Here is a 25,072-nt window from a genome sequence, read left to right on the forward strand (position 1 = left end):
GATTGGTCTTCTAAAGCAAAGGAAATAAAAGCAAAAAATAAACAAATGGGGCTTCCCTTGTGGCACAGTGGTTGGGAATCCGCCTGCCAATGCAGGGGACGCGGGTTAGAGCCCTGGCCCCGGGAGGATTCCACATGCCCGGAGCAGCTGGGCCTGAGTGCCACAGATGCTGAGTGTGCGCGCTGGAGCCCGTGAGCCACAGTTGCTGAGCCCCTGTGCCACAGCTACTGAGCCTGCGCTCTGGAGCCCGTGCTCCGCAACGGGAGAGGCCACCACAGTGAGAGGCCCAGGCATCGTGGTGAGGAGTGGCCCCCACTCTCCACAGCTGGAGGGGGCCCGCGCACAGCAGCGAAGACCCAGTGCAGCCAAAAATAAATAAATAAAATTTAAAATATATATATTAAAAATAAATAAATAAACAAATGGGACCTAATTAAACTTAAAAGCTTTTTCACAGCAAAGGAAACCGTTAACAAACCAAAAAGACAACCTATAGAATGGGAGAAAATATTTGCAATTGATATGACCAATAAGGGGTTAATATCCAAAAATGTAAAACAGCTCATACAATTCAACATCAAAAAAATAAACAACCTAAACAAAACAAAACAAAATATCCTGATTAAAAAATGGGCAGAATGGGCTTCTCTGGTGGCGCAGTGGTTGAGAGTCCGCCTGCTGATGCAGGGGACACGGGTTCATGCCCAGATCTGGGAGGATCCCACATGCCGCGGAGCAGCTGGGCCCGTGAGCCATAGCCGCTGAGCCTGCGCGTCCGGAGCCTGTGCTCCGCAACGGGAGAGGCCACAGCAGTGAGAGGCCCGCGTGCCCCAGAAGAAAAAAAAAAAAAAAAAGGGCAGAAGAACTGAATAGATATTTTTCCCAAGATTGGCCATGCAGATGGCCAATAGGCACATGGAAAGATGCTCAACATTGCTAATCATCAGGGAACTGCAAGTCAAAACCACAATGAGATATTACCTCACACCTGTCAGAATGGCTATCATATAAAAACAAAACAAAACGAAACACAAATAATAAACGTTGGTGAGGGTGTGGAGAAAAGGGAACTCTCGTACACTGCTGGTGGGAATGTAAATTGATGCAGCCACTGAGGAAAACAGTATGAAAGTTTCTCAAGAAACTAAAAATAGAACTACCATATGACCCAGCAATTCCACTCCTGGGTATATATTCAAAAAAAACAAAAACAGTAATTCGAAAACATACATGCACCCCAATGTTCATAGCATCATTATTTACAGTTGCCAAGGTATTGAAGCAACTGAAGTGTCTGTCGACAGATGAATGGATAAAGGAGATGTGGTATGTATATACAAGGGAATATTACTCAGCCATAAAATGAAGAAATTTTGCCATGTGCAGCAACATAGATGGACTTGGACAGTATTATGCTAAGTGAAATCAGTCAGAGAAAGGGAAATATTGTATGATGTCACTTAAATGTGGAATCTAAAAAAAACAACAAACTAGTGAATGTGATAAAAAAAAGAAGCAGACTCACAGATATGAAGAACAAGCTGGAGATATAGTGGTTACCAGTAGGAAGAGGGAAGTGGGGAGAGGCGATATAAAGGTAGGGAATTAAGAGGTACAAACTACTATGTAAAAAATAAGCTATAGGATATATTGTACAACACAGGGAATATAGCCAATATTTTATAATAACTATAAATGGAATATAACCTTTAAAAATTGTGAACCGCGGGCTTCCCTGGTGGCGCAGTGGTTGGGAGTCTGCCTGCCAATGCAGGGGACACGGGTTCGTGCCCCAGCCTGGGAAGATCCCACGTGCCGCGGAGCGGCTGGGCCCGTGAGCCATGGCCGCTGAGTCTGCGCGTCCGGAGCCTGTGCTCCGCAACGGGAGAGGCCACAACAGTGAGAGGCCCGCGTACCGCAAAAAAAAAAAAAGAAAAAAGAAAAAAAATATTGTGAACCACCATATTGTACACCTGTAACAGATTAATATTGTACATCAAGTATACTTCAATTAAAAAAAAAAAGAGTCTGGAATTTTACATTCTTCCTTTACTTCATAAACTTGTATTTCCAGTTGACTTCCCCCACAGATTTTTATCCTAATGTTTTGTGTGTGTGTGTGTGTGTGTGTGTGTGTGTGTGTGTGTATGTATATATGTGTATAACTGTATACATATCACAGACGTTCAAAAAATATATATATATGAAATGAATTGATTACCCTTTCATACTTATTTGCAACCAAATATGTCCATTAGTTGAAATTATATAACTAAACAATGCTGTCTTTGACCATAGGTCTCCAAGTGTTGAAAAGTTTTCTTTTGGGTTGAGTTATTATTATTACACGCTTAACCAATACAATAAAATATACTACCTATTTTTAGAAATTATTAAACACTCAAATATTTTTGGAAATTCATCTATTGATGAGATAGGATGGGACTATTTTTTAAAAATCAGTTAACAAGTTGGGAATTCCCTGGCGGTTCAGTGGTTAGGACTCTGCGCTTTCACTGCTGAGGGCATGGGTTCAATCCCCCGTTGGGGATAAGATCCCGCAAGTCGCGTGGTGCGGCCAAAAAGAAAAAAAAAATCAGTTAATGAATGAATACTTCTTATTGCAAGACTGATTAGATGCAATAATTAGAAACCCTGGGAATGGAAGGAGTTTTGTCACAATGTCATTCCATTCTTTAAATTCTTCCAAATTTATCTATCAGAAGCCCTCCCTTGGGTTTATAATGCCACGATTAAAAGAAGCTTTGAGGACACCAGTATTTATTGTCCCTCTGTATGATGCCCCAGAGGTCTTTGCACTATAGACTTCAAAGAAGGGTGAGTTTGCCTTTTTTTTGTAACATGGGAGAAGAGTGAGGAGCTGACCGTGCCTCACCTACTGTGCTTTCTCCAGAAGATAACGTGAAGAGGGACAACACTGATTCCCTTGAGGCCATCCAAGCCTATATTTGTCTTGGAAGGCTTTGGGAGGGGTATGTGTGCTCAGTGAGGACTTCCACTTAAGACTACCTTGGCTTTTACAGTGATTGAAGAAGTCCTGCCTCTGGCTTTTCAAAATTTTTTGAAACCCTTAATATCATTTCTTTGTAAAGTCTGCGTGACATTGCGTTGTGTGAAAATGCCATAGTGTATTTAACCTGGTGCCCCATGATGGTTATTTAAGGTTTTTTGAATATTTTTTGTGATTACGAATAATGCTGCAATGAATAACTTTGTGCATACTCCTTGAGGCACATGTGGGAGGAAATCTGGAGGGTAAATGCTAGATGTGGGATTGCTGGGTCAAAGAGTATGGCCGGTTACAATTTTGATAGGCATTGCCCTCCGTAAAACTGTCCCTACTGGGGAGTTCCCCGGTGGTCCAGTGGTTAGGACTCAGCGCTCTCATTGCCATGGCCTGGGTTCAATCCCTGGTCGGGAAACTAAGATCAAAGATAAGCAAACTTTAAAACACACACACACACACACACACACACACACACACACACACACACGCAAACAAAACAAAAATCTGCACCTATTTACATTCCCACCACAGTGAATAGGATTGCCTGTTGCCCCTCACTCTGCCCAGCACCATGTGTTAGCAAACATTTAATCTTTGCCAGTAAGAGGGATGAACAATTATATCTCGAGGTACTTTTATTTTGCATTTCTCTCACTATGGGTAAGGTCATCATCTATTCATATGTTTACATCCCACTGTAATTCCTTTTCTGGGATATATCTATTCATGCCATTTGCTCTTTTTTCTGTGGGATTAGGCTTTTTCTTGAATTGTATTAACACTACTAAGGAAATTAGCTCTTTTTCTGTCAGAAGTGTTGCACATATTTTCCCCCAGTGTATCATTTGCATTCTGACTTTAGCTATGTGTTCTTGTGTGTGTTGTGCAGAAATCTCTAATTTTTATGTAGTCAAATTTATCGATCTACTCATGTCTTGAATTTTATGTCACACTTAGAAAAGCTTACTCTTTTTAATTCTCCCGTGCTTTCTTCCTCTCTCCATATTTTTAGTTTGTTTTCTCATTATTCTAAAATCCTTGATTCATCTAGAATTTATTTGCTATAGGAGTGAAATAGGGATTTACCTCTGTGGTAGAATATGAAATATATTTGGTTTTTGTCCCTGGTTCCTCACACAGGGCTCCTGAAACTCTGGAAATTTCCTGAGTGATAGGAGTGTCTTATCCTTCCCAAGAAGCCCCCTTTGGATTTACGCTAATGAGGTGATATAGGGCGACTTAGGATAGGGTCCCTAGGTGCGTTCGGGTAGGGCTGGTCACCGGAAAGACCAAGTGAATAGAGGGATGGAACTTTAACCCCCACCTGCTGGCCTCTTGGAAAGGGTTGGGAGGAGCTGCAGATTAAGTTTTATAAAAACTCTTGAACAATGAGATTTAATAAGCTTCAGGGTTGGTGAATACACCCCAGTTCCCTGGGGATGGAAGCCCTTCTGGCCTTACCCTATGTACCTGTTTGGCTGTTCTTTTGTATTCTTTATAATAACCTTTATAATAAACTGGTAATGTAAGTAAACATTTCTCTGAGTTCTGTGACCCACTCTAACAAATTAATCGAACCCAAGGAGGTGGTCATGGGAACATCCAATTTATAGCTAGTCAGTCAGAAGCACAGGCAACAAGGACTTGCCGTTGGTGTCTGAAAGGTAGCCAGTCTCATGGGGCTGAGCCCTTAGTAAGTGGGGTCTGACACTATCTCCGGGTTGATAGTGTGAGAATTGAGTGAAATTTGTAGGACAGCCAGTCAGTGCTCACTGAGAACTGGAGAATTGCTTGCTGGCCTTGGAAAAAAACAATCAGACCACCTCATTGTCCCAACGCCATTTATGAAATTATCCCGTTCTCCACTGGCAGAAAATCCACTTTTAGTGTAGGCTTTGTCTTTCGAGTCTGTTCATTGACCTGTCCTTCTCATGCCTAGGATTGAACTCTGCTGGTCCCTATTATTTCCTTTCTCTTTCAGAATTTTCTGGATCTTTTTGTATACTTACTTCTCATAAGGATTTTGGAATTGGCTTCCTAATTCTCCCCAAGATAAAATCGATATTTTCCTTGGAATCACTTTAAATGAATAAATAGGGAGAATAGACGGCTTTTCTAACAATAAGACCCCCTGTCCAAGAACTTGGTGTTCTTTCCAGTCATTCAGTTCTTCTGCAGCACCATTTTGAAACGTCCAGCAGGGCAGCTCCTGGTCTGCCCGGGAGCAGCTGTAGCCAGCGTGTGCCTCCTTGTTCCGTGGTGCAGGTCACCCTGCTCCCCAGGATGGGAGGATCTTTGGGGAGGCCTGCTTGGACAACTTCAAAGCTAAGGGAAAGACTGGCCACTTGCCTAGTCTTCCCTGAGCCTGTCCCAGCAGCTGCCCCATCTCTGTTGCAGGGACTTGTAACATTTGTGACTTAATTAAACCTCATCTCCACAGAAGCATCTGGGGATAAACTAACAACACCTCTTTGGGTACTGGGTCAGGACTTGTTTCCTTTGGCATCAACACCCAGGACCTCTCACAGGGGGGCCGGGGGAGCCATTGGCTTGGGCCACATATTCAAGAAAAGGCTCAGATTTACACTTCTCACCCCATGATCAACTGAAGTGAATCATGGAAGCACACGGAGAGAGACTAAAAGAAGACATTCACCAGAAAACTTAAAATTGCATCCCATTACCAGACCTCATGGCAGCAGAGCACTAAATATCACACAAATCACGGAACTAATTTGTGAATGGCACAGCTGTTTTGCAGGCCATTGCCATGTATAAAAGAACACTTAAGAAATTAAGCCTACAGATTTTGAGTGACATTTAGCTGTCACTCAAACCATAATTGGTATAATGCTCTATGTTTTATCAAAAACTTTAAAGTCACATCGCTTTACCACAAAAAGTTCTGCATTTTAGGATAGAAATACTTCAAATAGTGTACTTTTTGTATACAAAGAAGTAAAATGATAGTATACTGTCTTGTATTTTTGTGTTAGAGTAAAGATTAAACACATAATTTCTGCAGTGCTGTTTTGGCATAACTTATTTGCTTCATATGTCAGAGGCCTCCATAGTGGAAAGTGTCCCAGGGCTCTCTTGAAGGCAGCAAAGCCTGTCAGTGCAGAATTTTGCCTTATGACCCCGGGCTTAAGGGGATCAGGGTTTGAGCCCTGTCTCAACTCACATAACGATTTCCTTCCGTGTCTGATCCAGCATCATGTACTGCGTCCACTCCTGTTGAGTCTCATACGTCTTAGACTGATCCACGATCTTTTGGAACATCGTCCTCTTCCTATAAAACACACCAGTTTGTTAAAGGAGCACATCTTAGAATAAGGCAACCCCTGGCCTTCTAATGTTGGCTGTTTCAGACAGAGGCTAATTAAAACAACGTAATTAAAAAAAAGAAAAAAAAAACAGGTGAAAAGAACCAACGCCTGGGAGTGAAGACCTAAGTTCTAACTCAGACTCTACCATGGATTTGTTATCTGATCTTAGCTAATCTTCCCCTGGATCTCAGTTTCCCCATCTGTATAATGGGGGTAAAAATATCTAACTCGTAGAGCTGTAGTGGGAGTCGATGTGTCCATAGCAAAAGTATGGTGCCTGGCACAGAGCATATACTAATTCAATTAGAACTGTGGTGTTCATTATCATTATAATCATTGCTATTCTTTTTTTTTGGCCACGCTGGGTGGCTTGCGGGATCTTAGTTCCCCGACCAGGGATGGAACCCGGGCCCATGGCAGTCTTAACAACTGGATTGCCAGGGAATTCCCTAATCATTGTTATTCTTAAAATGAAGAAGAAACACCAACTTGAAATACAAGGCGAGGTCTGTAGCAATGATCGCGATGTCCATCATGTGGATTGCATGCTCATGCTGCCTGCGATTGAGGTTTTGAAAGATATTCAAGCTCTAAAGAGAAAACCATAGGAGAGATGTAAGAAGTGATGCTGGCAGTAAAGTTGCTCAATTACTGATGGCCACCCCAGGTGATGGGAGAGGCAGCCCAGGCCAATGCCTGGCCACACTCAGGCTTCTTGTGAGATGGGGGCTCCTTCTCAGACCCCAAAGCCAGTGCAGAGGGCCCTCATCCTACCTCATCTCTCAGCAATGTTTTGCCAAACTCCAAGTGGTGTCTTTCCAAGATGGAGGACCCATGGAGCTTGGCCAGTGGGTTCTGGGATCTGAATGGGAGAGAAAGAGAGAGACACGCAGAGAGAGGATCAGTATGAAATGGCTGAGGTGAAGGTTAAAAACATCATCCATTCCTGTCACCTCCTAGTTCTGCAGGCAGAGAGGTTGAACTTCAGGAGTAAGAAGGAATTTGCCCCACAGTAGGACAGTGGGAAATAGGACTAGATAGCAGGTGTCCTGACCCTCAGGCTTTAGTTTTCTCCACAATTGACTCTGGGCCTCTTTGAGGTCGTGCACTCCCTAGAAGTGTGGACACTTATCCCCAGAAAAAGACACAAACACAATGCCACGTGCACTTTTAGAAACTTATCGGCCCAGTGCCAATCCATGGACATTGGCACTGGGCCGTACTTTGAACATCACAAAGCCCCACATCCTCCATACCTGATCCTTAGGGGAAGCCACTGAATTCCCACAAGCAATATATTTATTCATGTCTTTATTCAATAAATATTTGTTGAGCCCTTTTTATGCGCCAAGCACTGAGATCAGTACCTAGCTTCCCACGAGGTAAAATGTAAACACAATCTCTAACCTTGGAGCAGCAGGAAAGAACTGAGAAGACTCAGAGAAGCATGTTCTAGGGTTTGTTAATGACTTACAGGCTGTGGACCCTGGGAAGAGCCTCAGTTTCCTCACTTATAATATGGGTATCACACTCGTCCCCGCTCTGCCCAGCCCACAAGGTGGTCACGGGGGTCCCCCAGAGCATGGTTCAAGGACTCTGCTTCAGAGACTATCTAGAATATAAGCTCTGTGAGGACAGGGACTGTGTCTGGTTTGCTTACCCTGGTACCTCCTTTGCCTAGCCTAGGGCCTACCACGCTGGTGTTGGGAGCATTGTAAACCCAAGGTGAATAAATGAACCGTTCTCAGTTACTAACATCTTGGCTTGAATTAATTCAACAGGTAGGAAGGGAAGGAGAAGAGTGACGAAGTGTCATATATTAGTTTTTGCTGTTGTTGCTCTGACACATTCCCACAAACTGAATGGCTTAAAACAATGAAATTTTATTATCTTACAGCTCTGGAGTTCAAAGTCTAAAATGGGTCTGCAGAGCTGCTTCCCTTCTGGAGGCTGTAGCGGAAAATCTGTTTCCTTTGCCTTTTCTAGCTTCTAGAGGCCCCCTACATTCCTTGGCTTGTGGGCCCATCCTCCATCTTCCAAGCCAACAGTGTAACATCTTCTGTCCTCTCTGACATCCCCACCACCTCCCTCTTATAGGGACCCTTCTGACTATGTGGGGCCCACTTGGATAACCCAAGATAATCCCTATATTTCAACATCCTTAACTTAATCACACCCATGAAGTTTTTTTTTGAATGTAAGGCAACATATTCCCAGGCTCCAGGCATTGGGGTGTGGACATATTTGAGGGTCATTATTCTGTCTATCACAGGAGTTTACCCAGATCCAAAGGGCAGGAAGAAGTGGGAAGCTGTGGACTGCGGGACTTCTCCTTGGCAAGCGAGTCTAGCTGAGACCCATTCAGATCTAGGTAATCAATCCTGGAGGCCGGAGGTAGAGAGGAGGGCCAGTAAGCACTGACTCACTTCATTTGGTAGAGGTTGTTGGTGCCTCTGTGGTCAATGTCATGGCAGAAGGCGGCGGTGACCATGGCCAGGGCCTCCAGGTCTGTGAAATATTGCTTCAGCTTTCCAGTCTGGAAGAGCAGTCAGAGATAGCACTCACTCCTTTCTTGCGGGGGTCAGAAGCGGGGCTGAGAGCTCAGGTGTGAGGGGGAGGGCCTGGAGCTTGGAAACACAGGTCTGATCTTGGCTCGACCCCTGGCGCCACAGGGTGACCAGATGTTTGCCGGGACTCAGGGGTTTTCTGGGATGTGGGACTTTCTGTGCTAGAACGGGGACAGTCCCGGGCAAATGGGGCTGGTGCGTCACCTTACTCCTGAGTGACCTTAGCTGGTCGCATCTCCCTCTGGGCCTCAGTATCTCATTGTGCACACTCAAAGTGGAGGGCATCAAACTGGATGAATGTTGAGAAACTGACAGCCCTCGAGTTTTAGGATTTAGAGTGTTTTTGAACATGACCAGACTGGTAAAGCGAACCTTCCAAGCCTGGTCTACCGATTCAAGCACAGCCCAGAAGAATTTTTCCCTGAGCGTCTTGCAAGTACTTAACTCCTTGTTTGTGCAGGGTGTTGGAGTCAAGGGTGGAAAGAGCCCTGGGGAGGTGATGCTGACTCTGTGACTCCAAGAAATAAATCAAGTCTAAGGGGTGTGTTTTTCACTCTCAATGACAGCCTAGCCAGAATTCCTGCCTCCTGGCCCTAGAGCTTACTCTGCCCTGACCATTCCGGCCACAAGGGAAAGGAATGAGGATGAGGAGCCTGGGCAAGGGCAGAGAAGTGTGTCATAACCTGGATGGGAAAACACTTGTAAATGAAATATAGAAACTGCAAACCCTCTGAGACAAAAAGACTGACATATACACATAGGTATGTCCATCCAAGGACACAGTAGCACTGTGTGTAATAGTGAAAGATCGAAAACAACCCCCATGTCCAACAATAGGGGAGCTGGATAAAGAAATTATGGTCTACTTGAACAATGCAGAATTCTCTGAAGCCATAAAATTAGATCATGGATAGGCCTTAAAAACATTCAGTGGAGGCTTCACAGGCGAATTCTATCAAACATTTAGAGAAGAGCTAACACCCATCCTTCTCAAACTCTTCCAAAATACGGCAGAGGGAGGAACACTCCCAAACTCATTCTATGAGGCCACCATCACCCTGATACCAAAACCAGACAAGGAGGTCACAAAGAAAGAAAACTACAGGCCAGTATCACTGATGAACATAGATGCAAAAATCCTCAACAAAATACTAGCAAACAGAATCCAACAGCACATTAAAAGGATCATACACCATGATCAAGTGGGGTTTATTCCAGGAATGCAAGGATTCTTCAATATATGCAAATCAATCAACGTGATACACCATATTAACAAATTGAAGGAGAAAAACCATATGATCATCTCAATAGATGCAGAGAAAGCTTTCGACAAAATTCAACACCCATTTATGATAAAAACCCTGCAGAAAGTAGGCATAGAGGGAACTTTCCTCAACATAATAAAGGCCATATATGACAAACCCACAGCCAACATTGTGCTCAATGGTGAAAAACTGAAAGCATTTCCACTAAGATCAGGAACAAGACAAGGTTGTCCACTCTTACCACTCTTACTCAACATAGTTTTGGAAGTTTTAGCCACAGCAGTTAGAGAAGAAAAGAAAATAAAAGGAATCCAAATCGGAAAAGAAGAAGTAAAGCTGTCATTGTTTGCAGATGACATGATACTATACATAGAGAATCCTAAAGATGCTACCAGAAAACTGCAAGAGCTAATCAATGAATTCGGTAAAGTAGCAGGATACAAAATTAAGGCACAGAAATCTCTGGCATTCCTATACACTAATGATGAAAAATCTGAAAGTGAAATCAAGAAAGCACTCCCATTTACCACTGCAACAAAAAGAATAAAATATCTAGGAATAAACCTACCTAAGGAGACAAAAGACCTGTATGCAGAAAAGTATAAGACACTGATGAAAGAAATTAAAGATGATACAAATAGATGGAGAGATATACCATGTTCTTGGATTGGAAGAATCAACATTGTGAAAATGACTCTACTACCCAAAGCAATCTACAGATTCAATGCAATCCCTATCAAACTACCACTGGCATTTTTCACAGAACTAGAACAAAAAGTTTCAGAATTTGTGTGGAAACACAAAAGACCCCGAATAGCCAAAGCAATCTTGAGAGTGAAAAACGGAGCTGGAGGAATCAGGCTCCCTGACTTCAGACTATACTACAAAGCTACAGTAATCAAGACAGTATGGTACTGGCACAAAAACAGAAAGATAGATCAATGGAACAGGATTGAAAGCCCAGAGATAAACCCACGCACATATGGTCACCTTATCTTTGATAAAGGAGGCAGGAATGTACAGTGGAGAAAGGACAGCCTCTTCAATAAGTGGTGCTGGGAAAACTGGACAGGTACATGTAAAAGTATGAGATTAGATCACTCCCTAACACCATACACAAAAATAAGCTCAAAATGGATTAAAGACCTAAATGTAAGGCCAGAAACTATCAAACTCTTAGAGGAAAACATAGGCAGGACACTCTATGACATAAATCACAGCAAGATCCTTTTTGACCCACCTCCTAGAGAAATGGAAATAAAAACAAAAATAAGCAAACTGGACCTAATGAAACTTCAAAGGTTTTGCACAGCAAAGGAAACCATAAACAAGACGAAAAGACAACCCTCATAATGGGAGAAAGTATTTGCAGATGAAGCAACTGACAAAGGACTAATCTCCAAGATTTACAAGCAGCTCAATAACAAAAAAACAAACAACCCAATCCAAAAATGGGCAGAAGACCTAAATAGACATTTCTCCAAAGAAGATATACAGACTGCCAACAAACACATGAAAGAATGCTCAACATCACTAATCATTAGAGAAATGCAAATCAAAACTACAGTGAGATATCATCTTACACCAGTCAGAATGGCCATCATCAAAAAATCTAGAAACAGTAAATGCTGGAGAGGGTGTGGAGAAAAGGGAACACTCTTGCACTGCTGGTGGGAATGTGAATTGGTACAGCCACTATGGAGAACAGTATGGAGGTTCCTTAAAAAACTACAAATAGAACTACCATATGACCCAGCAATCCCACTACTGGGCATATACCCTGAGGAAACCAAAATTCAAAAAGAGTCATGTACCAAAATGTTCATTTCATCTCTATTTACAATAGCCCGGAGACGGAAACAACCTAAGTGCCCATAGTCGGATGAATGGATAAAGAAGATGTGGCACATATATACAATGGAATATTACTCAGCCATAAAAAGAAACGAAATTGAGCTATTTGTAATGAGGTGGATAGACCTAGAGTCTGTCATACAGAGTGAAGTAAGTCAGAAAGAGAAAGACAAATACCGTATGCTAACACATATATATGGAATTTAAGAAAAAGAATGTCATGAAGAACCTAGGGGTAAGACAGGAATAAAGACACAGACCTACTGGAGAACGGACTTGAGGATATGGGGAGGGGGAAGGGTAAGCTGTGACAAAGCAAGAGAGAGGCATGGACATATATACACTACCAAACGTAAGGTAGATAGCTAGTGGGAAGCAGCCGCATAGCACAGGGAGATCAGCTCCGTGCTTTGTGACCACCTAGAGGGGTGGGATAGGGAGGGTGGGAGGGAGGGAGACGCAAGAGGGAGGAGATATGGGGGCATGTGTGTATGTATGGCTGATTTGCTTTGTTGTGATGCAGGAACTAACACACCACTGTAAAGCAATTAGACTCCAATAAAGATGTAAATAAATAAATAAATAAATAATAAAACATTCAGTGGAATAAGTCAGACACAAAAGGACAAATACTGTATGATTCTACTTATGTGAGGTACCTATAATCAAATTCATAGAGGCTGAAGAAGTAGAAAGGTGGTCGCCAGGGCCTGGGGACAGGGGAACTGGGGAGCTGCATTAATACTGTTGTTTAATGGGGACAGGGTGTCTGTTTGGGAAGTTGGAAAATTTCGAGAGATGGAGAGTGGTGATGGTTGCACAATACTGTGAACATACTTAATGCCACTGAATTGTGCACCTAAAAATGGTTAAAATGGTAAATTTTAGGTTATGTATATTTTACCACAATAAAAATATATTTAAAGAATGTGGTCGATATATTTATATACTTTCAAATGAAAAAATCATGTTACAGAATAATAATATTTAATTGGTTATGAACAAAATAAACTTTGTGTATGTGTGTGTGAACAAATATGTCTCAATGCTTCTTAGAAGAAAATCTTGAAGGAGTTGTGTCATGGTTTTCTCCAAATACCGGCTTGGGGGTGGGAGAAGAATGTAGCTTTCTTTTACTTTTTATTTTATATACTTCTCTCTTCTTGGAATTCATTTATGCTAAGCATGTACTCTGTTTGCATTTTTTTTAAAAAAGCAGTAAGTAGAAGAATGATGCCGCTGCTGCTAGGGGAGCTGCACGAAGTTGTCCCAGTGTGGCAGGAGCTCGCAGCCTCCCGCGGTCCCACCCACCACGCCGACCAGATGCCGCCACCACCGTACCACCAGCAAGGAGAACATGGTCTGCCCCACGTTGAAGCCGTGCCGCCAGTTGTGGTAGGTGATCCTGCGGTAGCCCTTACTCAGGGAATACATGAACCGCACCAGGACCTGCGAACACATGCACATCAGTGAGGCAGCAGCATTGCGCCAAGGCTAGGGGGGTGGTGGTGGTGGGGATGCTGCCTGCTGACCCCCAGATGCTCCAGCCCCCGCCCTGGAGACCACGTGTGAACTAGCAATAGATGCAATAAGGCTGTGAGAGCACTTTGCAGACTGCTAGGTACTATGACAATGGACGTGGTTATGAAACGAGGCCCTGGGAGAAGCTTAAAGGAACTGTACGGGAGAAAAATCAAAGGGGTCTTTACATCAGTGGTTCTCAGACTTGAGTGCACGTCTGAATCGCTCTGGGCTGTGGGGAGGCCTTGTGAAAACAGTATCTAATTACTTACAGCTAGGAGTGTGTGTGTGGCGGGGCGGGGGGGGGGGGGGGGGGGGAATGGGGAGGATGATCCGTTTTCAGGTGATGCTGATGTGCTTTGGGGCAACACATTTAGAACCGCTGCTTTAATCAAAGAAGTCTGGGAAATTCTGCACGCGACATAACCCCCACCTCCACCTTTTTGTCCATCCCCGTCCCCCTAGATGCACAGCACACCGAAGGAATCCTGCAGGGGAAAAAGTCCTGTTTAAATGGATTTAACCCACTTTTCCCACTCTGTTTGACTGTAGGACTGTTTTTGGCATCCCATTTATCCACAGTCTTCAGAACTCAGTGCCTCAATACCCACCTTGAGAAACACCACAGTTCAGAGGAACCATGTGTCTCTTTTCTGATAAATGACGCATCTGTGAGATGTGACTAATGCTTTAAATCCTAAAAGCTGAGGGTACACTCTTTTTAAGGCAGTTTACAGATTGAGTTTGCTTGTTTGTTTTTTTAAAGCAAGCACAAAAGAAAGAGGGAAAAGAAAAAGGGAAATCAAACATTTGTTTCGACCTCACCTCCTGAGGAATGTGAAATTTATCCACCACCCTGAGCTCATAGTACATCTGTATTCCACATTTCACCAGCTCCAGTTCCGTCAGGGGCAGGTCGCTGAAGTGGAATTTATTAATTTCATATTTCTCTGCATCTGGCAGCTGTTCTTGCTGTGTGAAACATGGAGTCAAGTGACTGGGACACATGAAGAGTTCCTGGGTCCCTCTCCTATCCCCCCCCACCCCCACCCAAGCCCTGTCCCTATCCCGAGTCTGCTGGAAGGATCAGAGCAGAGTGGCAAGGGTCATGCTTGGCAGAGACACTCCCCGCCCATGCTTGGGGCACACCCTGTGCTTGTAACTGGTCAGGGCCAGCGCTGCTGCGCAGCTCACCAGGATCTCAGCCAGTTCCTCTTCCTCGCATTCCCACGGCTCCTTCCCATACACTTCTCTGGTTTTCTGCCGGGGCCCGAAATAGCAGAGAAAAGAATTAGTTTACTACATCTAAGGTCTAAATATATCTCTACTTTTCCATTTCCTTTTTTCTTCTTCCACGAGAGTTCTTGCAACAGAGCTACGGACTCAGAGAGACTGTCATTCAACATTTATTGTCAACAAGTAAATTCAAGGTCATGTGCTTTGGAGCCACGGAGCCGTTCGTGCATATTCGAGCTCTGCCAGTTACTGGCTTGGATCTCCCATTTCCTCATCTGTAAAATGAGGATAATAAAAGTACTTAACTGGCAAGTTAAAATTAGATTATGCAAAGTCTTTTTTTTTTTTCTTTTAAACGTGGGTTCTTAGCTCCCAGACCAGGGGTCCAACCGATGCCCCTTGCAGTGGAAGTGCAGAGTCCTAACCACTGGACCACCAGGGAATTCCCTTATGCAAAGTCATTTCCAAAAACATATATGCAACTAAATTAAATAATGCATGTAAATCACCGAGAGCAGTGCTTAGCCCATAGTAAGTGCTAAAATTAAGTAAGGCTGTTGTTGATATTGTTATTATTGCTGACTGGGGGTCTGGAGTCCTTGCTCGTGGTCCTGGCTCTTCTCACTTACTGTGTGACTTGAGACAAGTTCCTTCCCTCTCTGGGCCTATTTCCCCATGTGCTACAGGAGGGGGGAACCTGGACCCAATAACTGGTTTCGGATTTCTTGATCTAGAGTATAGTCTATTAACTTTTAACTGGTTCACTGAAGCTACGCCTCCATAGGGTCTGCATATCCATCATTTGGCTTAAAATTATGGACTGAGATAAGCAAACCATGGGTCAGTTCATCCATACTGGGTGTTTTCTCCTTTGGATTTATCAGTTATTGGGATCAAAACGATCATATTTGTTGTATCTTCCCAGCTTAAGAAATGCTCTCTGAAAACATTGGTTTATGTTGTTTCAACTTGTGCAGTGTATAAACCAAAGTCTTGGGAACTCAGCTGGGCATCATATCCAATGCCCTTTGGCTAATTCTGTTTACTTCTAAAATCTTGATCTCTTTGAGACCAAAATCCCAGGAATGGTGGATCACTGATTCTCACATATCTTTGAAAGCCTGTCATCCAATTTCCCACCCAGGTGGGATTTTCCTCTGTAGCTTCCCTGATATATGATCACTCAGCCTATGCTTAGATACCTCTCATGATGGGGTGCTCACTACCTCCCAAGGCAGCCTTTTCAGCCCAGTGATAATTTGCTCATTATCCTGAATGTTAAATGAGACCTATTTAACGAGCTGGGTGATTTGGGGACAAATTACTTCCCCCTTCTGGGGCTCAATTTCTTCATCTCTACAATGGGGGTAAAAATTCTTACCCTGGGACTTCCCTGGCGGTCCAGTGGTTAAGACTCCGAGCTTCCAATGCAGGGGGCGTGGGTTCGATCCCTGGTCAGGGAACTACAATCCCACATGCCATGTGGCACGGCCAAAAAAACCAAATCCTTTCCCTGCCCACCTTACTGGGCTATTGTAAGCATCATAAGTGTGAAATTACCTTATATACTGTACAGTGATGAAACTATGTGAGGGCTTCCTACAAACATCTAACCCCCCCTCTGAACTATTTCTTTGCTCAGAAAGATTGAGTCTTCTAAGTGAGCTGACCTCATGGAGGGAGGCTCTGAGCAACTGACCATTGTCCATTGATCTCTCAGATAGAGCTTCCTCTCAGAGTAGGGACTGTGGTTGGTGACTCCATCTCTAGTACCATGTTAGCCCTGAGCACAGAGAAAAATGGAGTTTCTAGAGCTGTTAAGCCAAGGTCTGGTTCTAAGACTGAGGTAACCCTGCGAGGGACAGCTGTCCCCATAGCAGCCATTTCTAGAGTAGAAACAGGAAAAAAACGCTACTCACCAAGATTTTCTGGATTTCTTCATTGTCACACTTCACGTGATATTTCACCATGTCTTGGAAAATATCCTTCCTGTTTTCAAGTTTGTTCATTGACTCATAAGTGTCAGGATTTAAGACAGACCAGCCCAGGAATTGAGTCAGAGACTAAAAGGAAAGAAAGGAAGAATCAGAGGCAGAACATCCAGGTTTGATCCTGCTTCTGTAACTTAGGGTAAGACTCTGTAAACCTCCATTTTCTCAGCTACAAAATGGGTTTGATTAGCTGTGTGCTGCCCTCCTCAAAGAGATGTTGTTAGGGTAAGATGAAATAATGGATGGGAATGCACTTTGAATAAAGCTCTAACACACATGAAGCACCATCCTGATGTCTAATCATTTCACAGAAAGGGAATGTGTTGTGCGTATGTGGGGACATGGGATATAAGTGAACTCTCTGTACTTTCTGCTCAATTTCGCTGTGAACCTAAAGCTTCTCTAAAAGGTAAAGTCTATTAATTTTTTACAAAAGGGAATATAGATTTCTCTGACAACTGCTGCAGTGCAGAAGGGAGAGCAAAGAGAATAAATGTTGAGTCAGGAAAGTGTCTACAAGGTGAGCTCCCATCCCTCCTGAGCTGGGGCAGCAGCACATAAGGGCCCCACCATGCAGCTCTGGAAGCCAAGTTCGTTGGTGAGCCGACTCTGAATACCACGTCTAGAGGCCTCCTCAAAAACCATACCTCCATGAGGGTCTCATCCATTTCATCAAAGGGTTTCCCATCTTTGCGATTGTAAAACGTGGCCACCCCGACAATTTCTTCCTTCTTGTTCACAATTGGCATAGAAAGGACATTTTTAATCATCCATCCTGACTCATCCAGAGGCTCTTTCTGCAAGAGAAGAGCCAGAGTAAGTTTGCTTCAGGTACCAGGCTGCAGAGGCATCTGTAAAGGACTTCATGCTGCATTATGACCCTGATTGGCTGAGGGAGTGGCAAGAGGTTAGACCTTGTTGGGCTTTGCATGATTTTAGTCGCCAAACGCCATGAGCAGGTTGCCCGTCTGGTGGGAGCGCCACAAGCCAGATAGCTATACTGTTTCATCCCCAAAATGTCAGGGCCATCATGTGCCAGGCAATGAGCTGTGTATTGGGGATCTAATGATGCAAACAAACAGTCCAGGGAGGTAGTGTTTCCCTTTCAGATACAGGAGCTAACTGCAGGGGACTGGCTTAAAAGGGGCCATGTTGGTGATGCTTGTAACTTTGAACTAATCAACTGGATGGATATAACCTGTACCTTTTGCCTCCCAACCTGCCTTTCTGTGTTCCTTTTGGCATGTTGTTTTATCTCTGTGAGCCTCAATTTTCTCATTTATAGATGGGGCCAGTAGTAAGAGTATGTACCTCATGGAACAAACGAGAAAAGAGAAGTGAAATATCTTGGTCAATCATAAGGTACCATTTGTGAGTCATTTCCCATCTCTCTGAGCCTCACTTTCATCATTTACAAAATGGGGATAACTAGACAATTTCTAGTCTTTCTTCCACTGATTCATTGAAGACTTATCAAGTATTTTACAATGTACAAGAACCTGAGCTAGAAGATGGGAGAACTAAGAAAAATAAGGCAGAGGTGTTGTCCTGAGGTTGCTCACGTCTGGAAGGTAAACAGGCAGTCACACTTCATGTGGGAAGTTCTGCAAGGTACTTTGGGAGCCAGAGGAGGGAAGGAAGTCAAGGAAGGCTTCCTGGAGTTGGAGAGTCTTCTAGCTCGAAAGTTCCAAGATTTTAAAGGTGGTGAGATGATAATTATTATTATTTAAGTAGCACTTGAACTCAGCACCTGGTAGGAGAGTGACTTCGGAGGGATGTAGAATACAGTCCAAAGAGCATAGGGCTGTCAGTCGGGAAACTTGAATTCAGGCTCCCAGCTCTCTCCCTAACCTTTTCTATCACGGCCTCTCTGAAGGCCATGATAAAGAAGCAGATTTTATTGGAAGTGAATAAAAGTGAAATGAGAAAGTATTCAACTTTTTTTTTTTTTTTTTTTTTTTTTTTTTAGTATTAAACATTTTTAAGGAGCAAAGTTACTTGATGCAACTTATGTTTTTCTTTTAAAAATCACTCAGGCTACTTTGTGGAGGAAGAGTTGGAGACAGAAGACTGGAATCTAAAAACAAGATTAGACTTTATTTATTAAAGTGGATAAACTACAGTTAATCAGATGACTTGGGTAAAGATCAAGTTCTGTTGTGGTTATAATCAGGTTAGCAACTCTCAGCAACAATTTGCCTCGTCACACTAATGTGGTCAACATCACAACACAAGACATACGGTTTTAACCTTGGAAGGATATTCTCTCTAAGGTCTTTCATAATGTTATTTAAGGAGTAAAAAAAAAAAAAACCCACTAATTTTGCTATGAGCCATTTTTATTTCCTTCTTAATTATTTCCTGACTGCTCATGATTTGGTTTTCGTACACCTAGCACGCTAAACTCAAGAAATATTGACAGGGCACCCAGAGCTGCACAGGTTAAGAAAGATAAGCCCTGACCTTTGACCAAAGGAAGGCTATATTTTGCCAAGAGGAATTAATCTAAAAGACAAGGAAGGATCATGAAAGATGATGTAAGGGAAATAGAGTAAGAAAGCCAAACTCCTTGGCATGGCCTTCCAGGCTCTGTGTGACCTGGCCTGTGTCTACCTCTCTAGAGTTTCGTCCTGCCACTCTCCCCTCAGTCTCATTGGTCTACTCTGGTTCCTTCCAACAAGCCCTGTCTTTCCTGCAATCCTCTCTCCTTTCTTTACTGCCCAAACATAATTTCTCAGGGACACGTTCCTTGACTCTTCCCAGACGAAGTCAAGCCCCCCTGGGAGAGTCCCTCCTCTGTCCCTCTGCTCTTGTCCTGACCAGCACTCCACATGCCTCTTTCCCCATATGATCATGAGCTCCCTGAAGACAAAGACCATGCCTGTCTAGTCCACCTCTGTAGCTGGTGTAGCATCGTGCCCATGCCTGGCCCAGAGCGTGCCCTCCGCAAACATTTTTTAAAAATACAAACAAAATCAAATGGAATACTAAACAACATTCCATGATAATCCTAAGGAGACAGAAATGATATTCAGCCAGGGGAAGCAGAATAAAACTTCATAGAAGTTTCATAGCATTTGGGGTTATCATTGAAGGGCAGAGGGCATTTGGACAAGAGATAGTAGTAAGGGAGAGAATAGCATAAGCCAAGGTCCTAAGGCCAGAAAGCAAAGGGTGTAAACCTTAAAACCACATGGGACCTTGGATTTACCAAATTAGCTCTCTCCCCACTTCCATGGGCACATGACTTTTTTGCACTCACATTTTCGCTTTGTTGAGACTGCTTCCCAATAAAGTAGATGGATTCTAATGTATTTGAATCCTCTTTGGGGGAAAAAATATCATATGACTGAGAGAGTAAATAAAAACTAACTTACCTGGAATGCAAAAAAGTCCTCTGCAGGTGCATTCATGATGTTGCAAATCTGAAAGCCATGAAGAGGAATAATGGAGTTATGGTTAGACTTGATGGAGTACCCATTGAGGGCAATGGGCATGCTACTTTCAGAAATATCACATCCTTATCCAAGGCATTCACATTCTTGTCATCAGGTAGACATGCTTAAGATGGTTTTGAATTATTAACTGAGGCTACCGAACAGGAAACCTGCCTTATAAACATGGCTTCTTACCATTTGCTTCACTTCTGAGTCATTTCCAAGCTTTGAGAAAGTTAAGGCTATAATTTTTTGTTATTAATAGCTGTATAGTGTCCCACTTTCTTCTTTTTAATGTTAGCTTTTTTCATATCTCATTCATCTTTTATTTATTTTTTTGTTATTCATATCCATATACCTATTCTTCTTCAGATTCTTTTCCCATATAGGTTATTACAGAGTACTGAGTAGAGTTCCCTGTGCTGTACAGTAGGTCCTTGTTGATTATCTATTTTATATATTGTAGTGTGTCTGTATTAATCCCAACCTCCTAATTTATCCCTACCCCCCACACCTTTCCCCTTTGGTAACCATAAGTTTGTTTTCTAAGTCTGTGAGTCTGTTTCTGTTTTGTATATACATTCATTTGTATTATTATTATTATTTTTTGATGATGGCCATTCTGACCAGTGTGAGGTGATACCTCATTGTAATTTTGATTTACATTTCTCTAATAATTAGTGATATTGAGCATCTTTTCATGTGCTTTTTGGCCATCTGTATGTCTTCTTTGGAGAAATGTCTATTTAGATCTTCTGCTTATTTATTTGATTGAGTCGTCTTTTTTTTTTTTTGATACAGAGCTACATGAGCTGTTTGTAAATTTTGGAGATTAATCCCTTGTTGGTCTCTTCGTTTGCAAATATTTTCTCCCATTCTGTGTGTTGTCTTCTCGTTTTGTTTATGGTTATCTTAGCTGTGCAAAAGCTTTTAAGTTTAATGAGGTCCCATTTGTTTATTTTTGTTTTTACTTTCATTTCTCTAGGGGGTGGATCCAATAAGATATTGGTGTGATTTATGTCAGAGAGTGTTCTGCCTGTGTTTTCCTCTAGGAGTTTTATAGTGTCCAATCTTACATTTAGGTCTTTAATCCATTTTGAGTTTATTTCTGTATATGGTATTAGAGAACGTTCTAATTTCATTCTTTTAGACGTAGCTGTCCAGTTTTCCCAGCACCACTTATTGAAGAGACTTTCTTTTCTCCATTGTATATTCTTGCCTCCTTTGTTGTAGATTAATTGATCATACAACAATGATGTATGATGATGTACGTGTGGGCATATTTCTGGGCTTTCTCTACTGTTCTTTGTGCCAATACCATACTGTTTTGAAGACTGTAGTTTTATAGTAAGGTGTCCCATTTTCTTACCCCCTTTTGTTGAGTATTTGGTTATGTCCAGTTTTTTTAAATTAATCTAAATAATGCCACTCTAAACATCTTTGAATCAATTATATTTGTTTTGTCAGGAAGGAGTTTTTCCTTGTGCTGTAAACTTCACAGCAGATGAAGAAGTAAAAGGTGCTGTAGCTCTGGTTGTATTTATATTGCAAGATTCCTCTCCTGAAAACTGGACCAGTTTACCCTATCATGCAGATAACTCTTATCTGATCCCTCCAGAGTCCTGCCTATGGGGCCACTGTATACAGTTGTGTAGCATGTGCACTGCACAAAGGCATCTGGCTGAGGGGGTGACTGGGAGTTGAAATCCAGCCTGTTCTTGACTTTCAGAACAATGGCCCTAGCCTTTCTCTTTTCATCCATCAAGAAGGGACACCTTTTTCTAGTTCTCAAAAAGGTACCATGTGAGCTTGCTTTGACCCTGCCTATCCCAGTAGATCAGACCATTCTGTTGTCTGAGAGGATGAGCTGTCCCTGCTCCTGTTCAAGAGTGCCCACCCTCTGTACCACGCCTCTGGCCTCTCCTTGGGCCAATTCCATCAGTTGCTATTGTTCTCTCCTGATTTCTAACCTCTCTGAGGGCTCTTTAGCTTCAGTCCATGGGCATGCTTGATTCTCTCCCAACCTTGAAAACAAAATCCTCCCTTGGCCCAATGTGGTCTTTGTAGTGACCATCAGGTTTTCTCCTCCTTCTCTTGCATTTTCTACCTTCTCATTACCCATCCACACCTCAGCAGACCACCCACTGCTTTCTGCCTCCACCTTGCCACCAAGCCTGCTCTCATCAGGGCCATGAATGACCTCCTCACTGCCAAGCCCAATGAGAGTTTTTGCTTCTTATCTCACTGGATCACTTTTGCTGCATTTGTTATTCTCTCTCTTTGTTGAAACTTTCTACTTCTTTGGTTTCCATGACACTACCCTCTCCTGAGCCTCCAGACACCTCTGAACCCTTCTTCTGATTCTCCTTCACACACTCTTCTTCCTCCACCCAATCTTTAAATGCTGGCATCCTCTAGTATTCTACCCCGAGTCTCCCTCACTCTCCCTGGTGACTTCATCCACACTCATGGTTTCAAGTACCATCTGCTCCTAGGAGCAAAGGGGTCAAGGACCAGATATACTATCATAGTGTCTGTAGTGTAGTCAGTACAGATCTCTACTTTTTGTTGACACAAATCTCTATCTCCATCCGTCCTCTCCACAGCATCAGAGTCATCTCTTTAGCTGCTTGCTGGACACTTGCTTCTGAAAAAAAGTCTCTGTTGCACCTTGTCTGAAACTGATCTCAGCATCTTACATCCAAACCTGGTGGCAGCATTATCTGTCCAGTCTAGAAGCCTGAAATTGGCTTTGGTCCTTCTCTCCCTCCCTCTCTGCTCACAACCAGTCACAAAGCCCTTTCAGTGTTAGATCTGAGCCCTGATCTCCCTCTCTCCACCTCATCTCTGTCTGAGTCATGAATATTAAGTGAGCAAATGTATTCACTGCCTGGCTCATCATAAGCACTCCATGGCTGTTAGCAATGAAGACAGTTAGTGTTCTTTACTGCCTTTGCCTTTGTTGAGATGTTCTTCATCTCTTGTTTGTAAGGACACACTTTTCGCTCTGCTTCCAGTCTTACTCCCTTCATATCTATTTTCTAGGGAGCGTTCAGAGTTTTCTTTCTAAAATGAAAATTCATTGTGCCAACCTCTTGCTTAAAAACCCATCGCCTGTAGATTAAACTTTCACCATCTTGACCTGGCGTCCAAGGCTACTGTGATCTGGCCCTTCCCTCCCTCTCAAGCCTCATCTCTTGCCATCTTCCTGTCTCAAACCTAATACTCCAGCAACACGGAACTGTACACTCTGTGTCACTTCAAACCTCCAAGCCCTAGTTGTTTGCCCATGTTGCTTCCTCCACCTGCAATCCTCTTTCCTGCCCCACCTGCCTAACCCCTATTTATTTTAAAACTCAGACCAAAACACTCTGGCAAGTAAAGCTGGTTTAGATGCTTCCTACTTTGTGTTCCTAGAATATACCATGTACATCTCTATCTGGCCTTATCACATTATAGTCTAAGTATCTGTTCGTAAAGATATCTCCCATTTGATGATGAGCTTCCGAACGGAAACTATTTGATTCATCTATCATTGTATCCCCAGAGCCAACCACAGCACCTGGCACATAGAAAATGCCCAATAAATAAACACCCTGATATATGAACAGCACTGTGTAGTGTGTGTGCCTGGGGAAGGATACAGAGATAAGCAGGCTCAAATATTGGGGTGATGTGCAGCTATGACCCTTCTCTCTAGGGTAGGGGATACTGTCACTCTACCCTGCACCCCAAGCGGGTGGGGCATGGGGGGAGATAGAGCATTTGAGCTCTGTTGTGTGGCTGGAAATGTGGCAGGGACCGGGTCGGGGGGGGGTGTTGGGAGTGGCAACTAAGTCTCTGGGATGAGAGGCTGGGACTTGTTCTGTGGTGAGCCTGGTGGACCAGCCACTTGTGCCTTTATCCCTGACATTTGCGTAAGTATCTTTAGTTGTCACTGAGACTGTGCACCTTTCCATCTGAGGATTCTTTCTCTGTGTATTTCATATTTATTCAAATGTCAATTCTCTGCGCATCCCCTTGGACCAACCATCGAGTGAATTGAGAAATGGGAGAACTGGGCTTTTAGAGATACACACTTGCCACCGTTTTCCCCACTCTCTTGATTTGAAATCCCTTCACCTTTCCACCTGATTCAAAACTCTCCCCCCTCAAAATTGTATTACTTACCAGGCCATTTTGGGCAACGTAAGTGGGAAGACCGCTCACTAAAGCCCAATGGTCCGGAGGTGGATTCCTGTAAAGGTCAAAGACAGTGGTAACTTTTTTATTTAAAATAGATTTTATTTATTTATTTATTTATTTATTTATTTATTTATTTATTTATTTATTGGCTGCGTTGGGTCTTTGTCGCTGTGCATGGGTTTTCTCTAGTTGCGGCGAGCGGGGGCCACTCCCCTCTGCGGTGCGAGGGCCTCTCAGTGCGATGGCTTCTCCTGCTGCAGAGCATAGGCTCTAGGCACGCAGACTTCAGTAGTTGTGGCTCCCGGGCTCCAGGGTGCAGGCTCAGTAGTTGCGGCGCATGGGCCCAGCTGCTCCGCGGCATGTGGGATCTTCTCAGACCAGGGCTCGAACCCGTGTCCCCTGCATCAGCAGGCAGATTCTCAACCACTGAGCCACCAGGGAAGCCCTACATACTTATTTATCCCACACAGCAATATCACAATTTTGGGTATTATTTTTACTTGTTTATTGTGAAAATCATATACACACATGGAAAAATGCATTAAAAACTTCATCAGTTGTTTGAAAGTGAACTCCTATGAAACTATACCTGGCACTTCCCTGGTGGTACGGCAGTTAAGAATCCGCCTGCCAATGCAGGGGACACAGGATCAAGCCCT

General features: G+C 43.2%; 1 protein-coding gene across 1 annotated transcript in view; it reads right to left on the reverse strand.

Moving 5' to 3' along the window:
- Nucleotides 1-25,072, reverse strand: part of PDE6A (phosphodiesterase 6A) — a 70,024-nt gene that overhangs the window by 12,240 nt on the left and 32,712 nt on the right. Inside the window, exons 7-17 of the mRNA XM_007447511.1 lie at nucleotides 24,399-24,465; nucleotides 20,169-20,216; nucleotides 17,439-17,588; nucleotides 16,720-16,863; nucleotides 14,759-14,824; nucleotides 14,390-14,536; nucleotides 13,385-13,492; nucleotides 8,784-8,893; nucleotides 7,132-7,219; nucleotides 6,847-6,947; nucleotides 6,213-6,320 (exon numbers count right to left, since the gene is read on the reverse strand). Of these exons, the coding sequence (XP_007447573.1) occupies nucleotides 6,213-6,320; nucleotides 6,847-6,947; nucleotides 7,132-7,219; nucleotides 8,784-8,893; nucleotides 13,385-13,492; nucleotides 14,390-14,536; nucleotides 14,759-14,824; nucleotides 16,720-16,863; nucleotides 17,439-17,588; nucleotides 20,169-20,216; nucleotides 24,399-24,465 (1,137 nt within the window). The remainder of the gene's footprint in view (nucleotides 1-6,212; nucleotides 6,321-6,846; nucleotides 6,948-7,131; nucleotides 7,220-8,783; nucleotides 8,894-13,384; nucleotides 13,493-14,389; nucleotides 14,537-14,758; nucleotides 14,825-16,719; nucleotides 16,864-17,438; nucleotides 17,589-20,168; nucleotides 20,217-24,398; nucleotides 24,466-25,072) is intronic.

This window comes from Lipotes vexillifer, unplaced genomic scaffold (assembly GCF_000442215.2).
Source record: "Lipotes vexillifer unplaced genomic scaffold, Lipotes_vexillifer_v1.1 scaffold1009, whole genome shotgun sequence".
Lineage (NCBI taxonomy): Eukaryota > Metazoa > Chordata > Mammalia > Artiodactyla > Lipotidae > Lipotes > Lipotes vexillifer.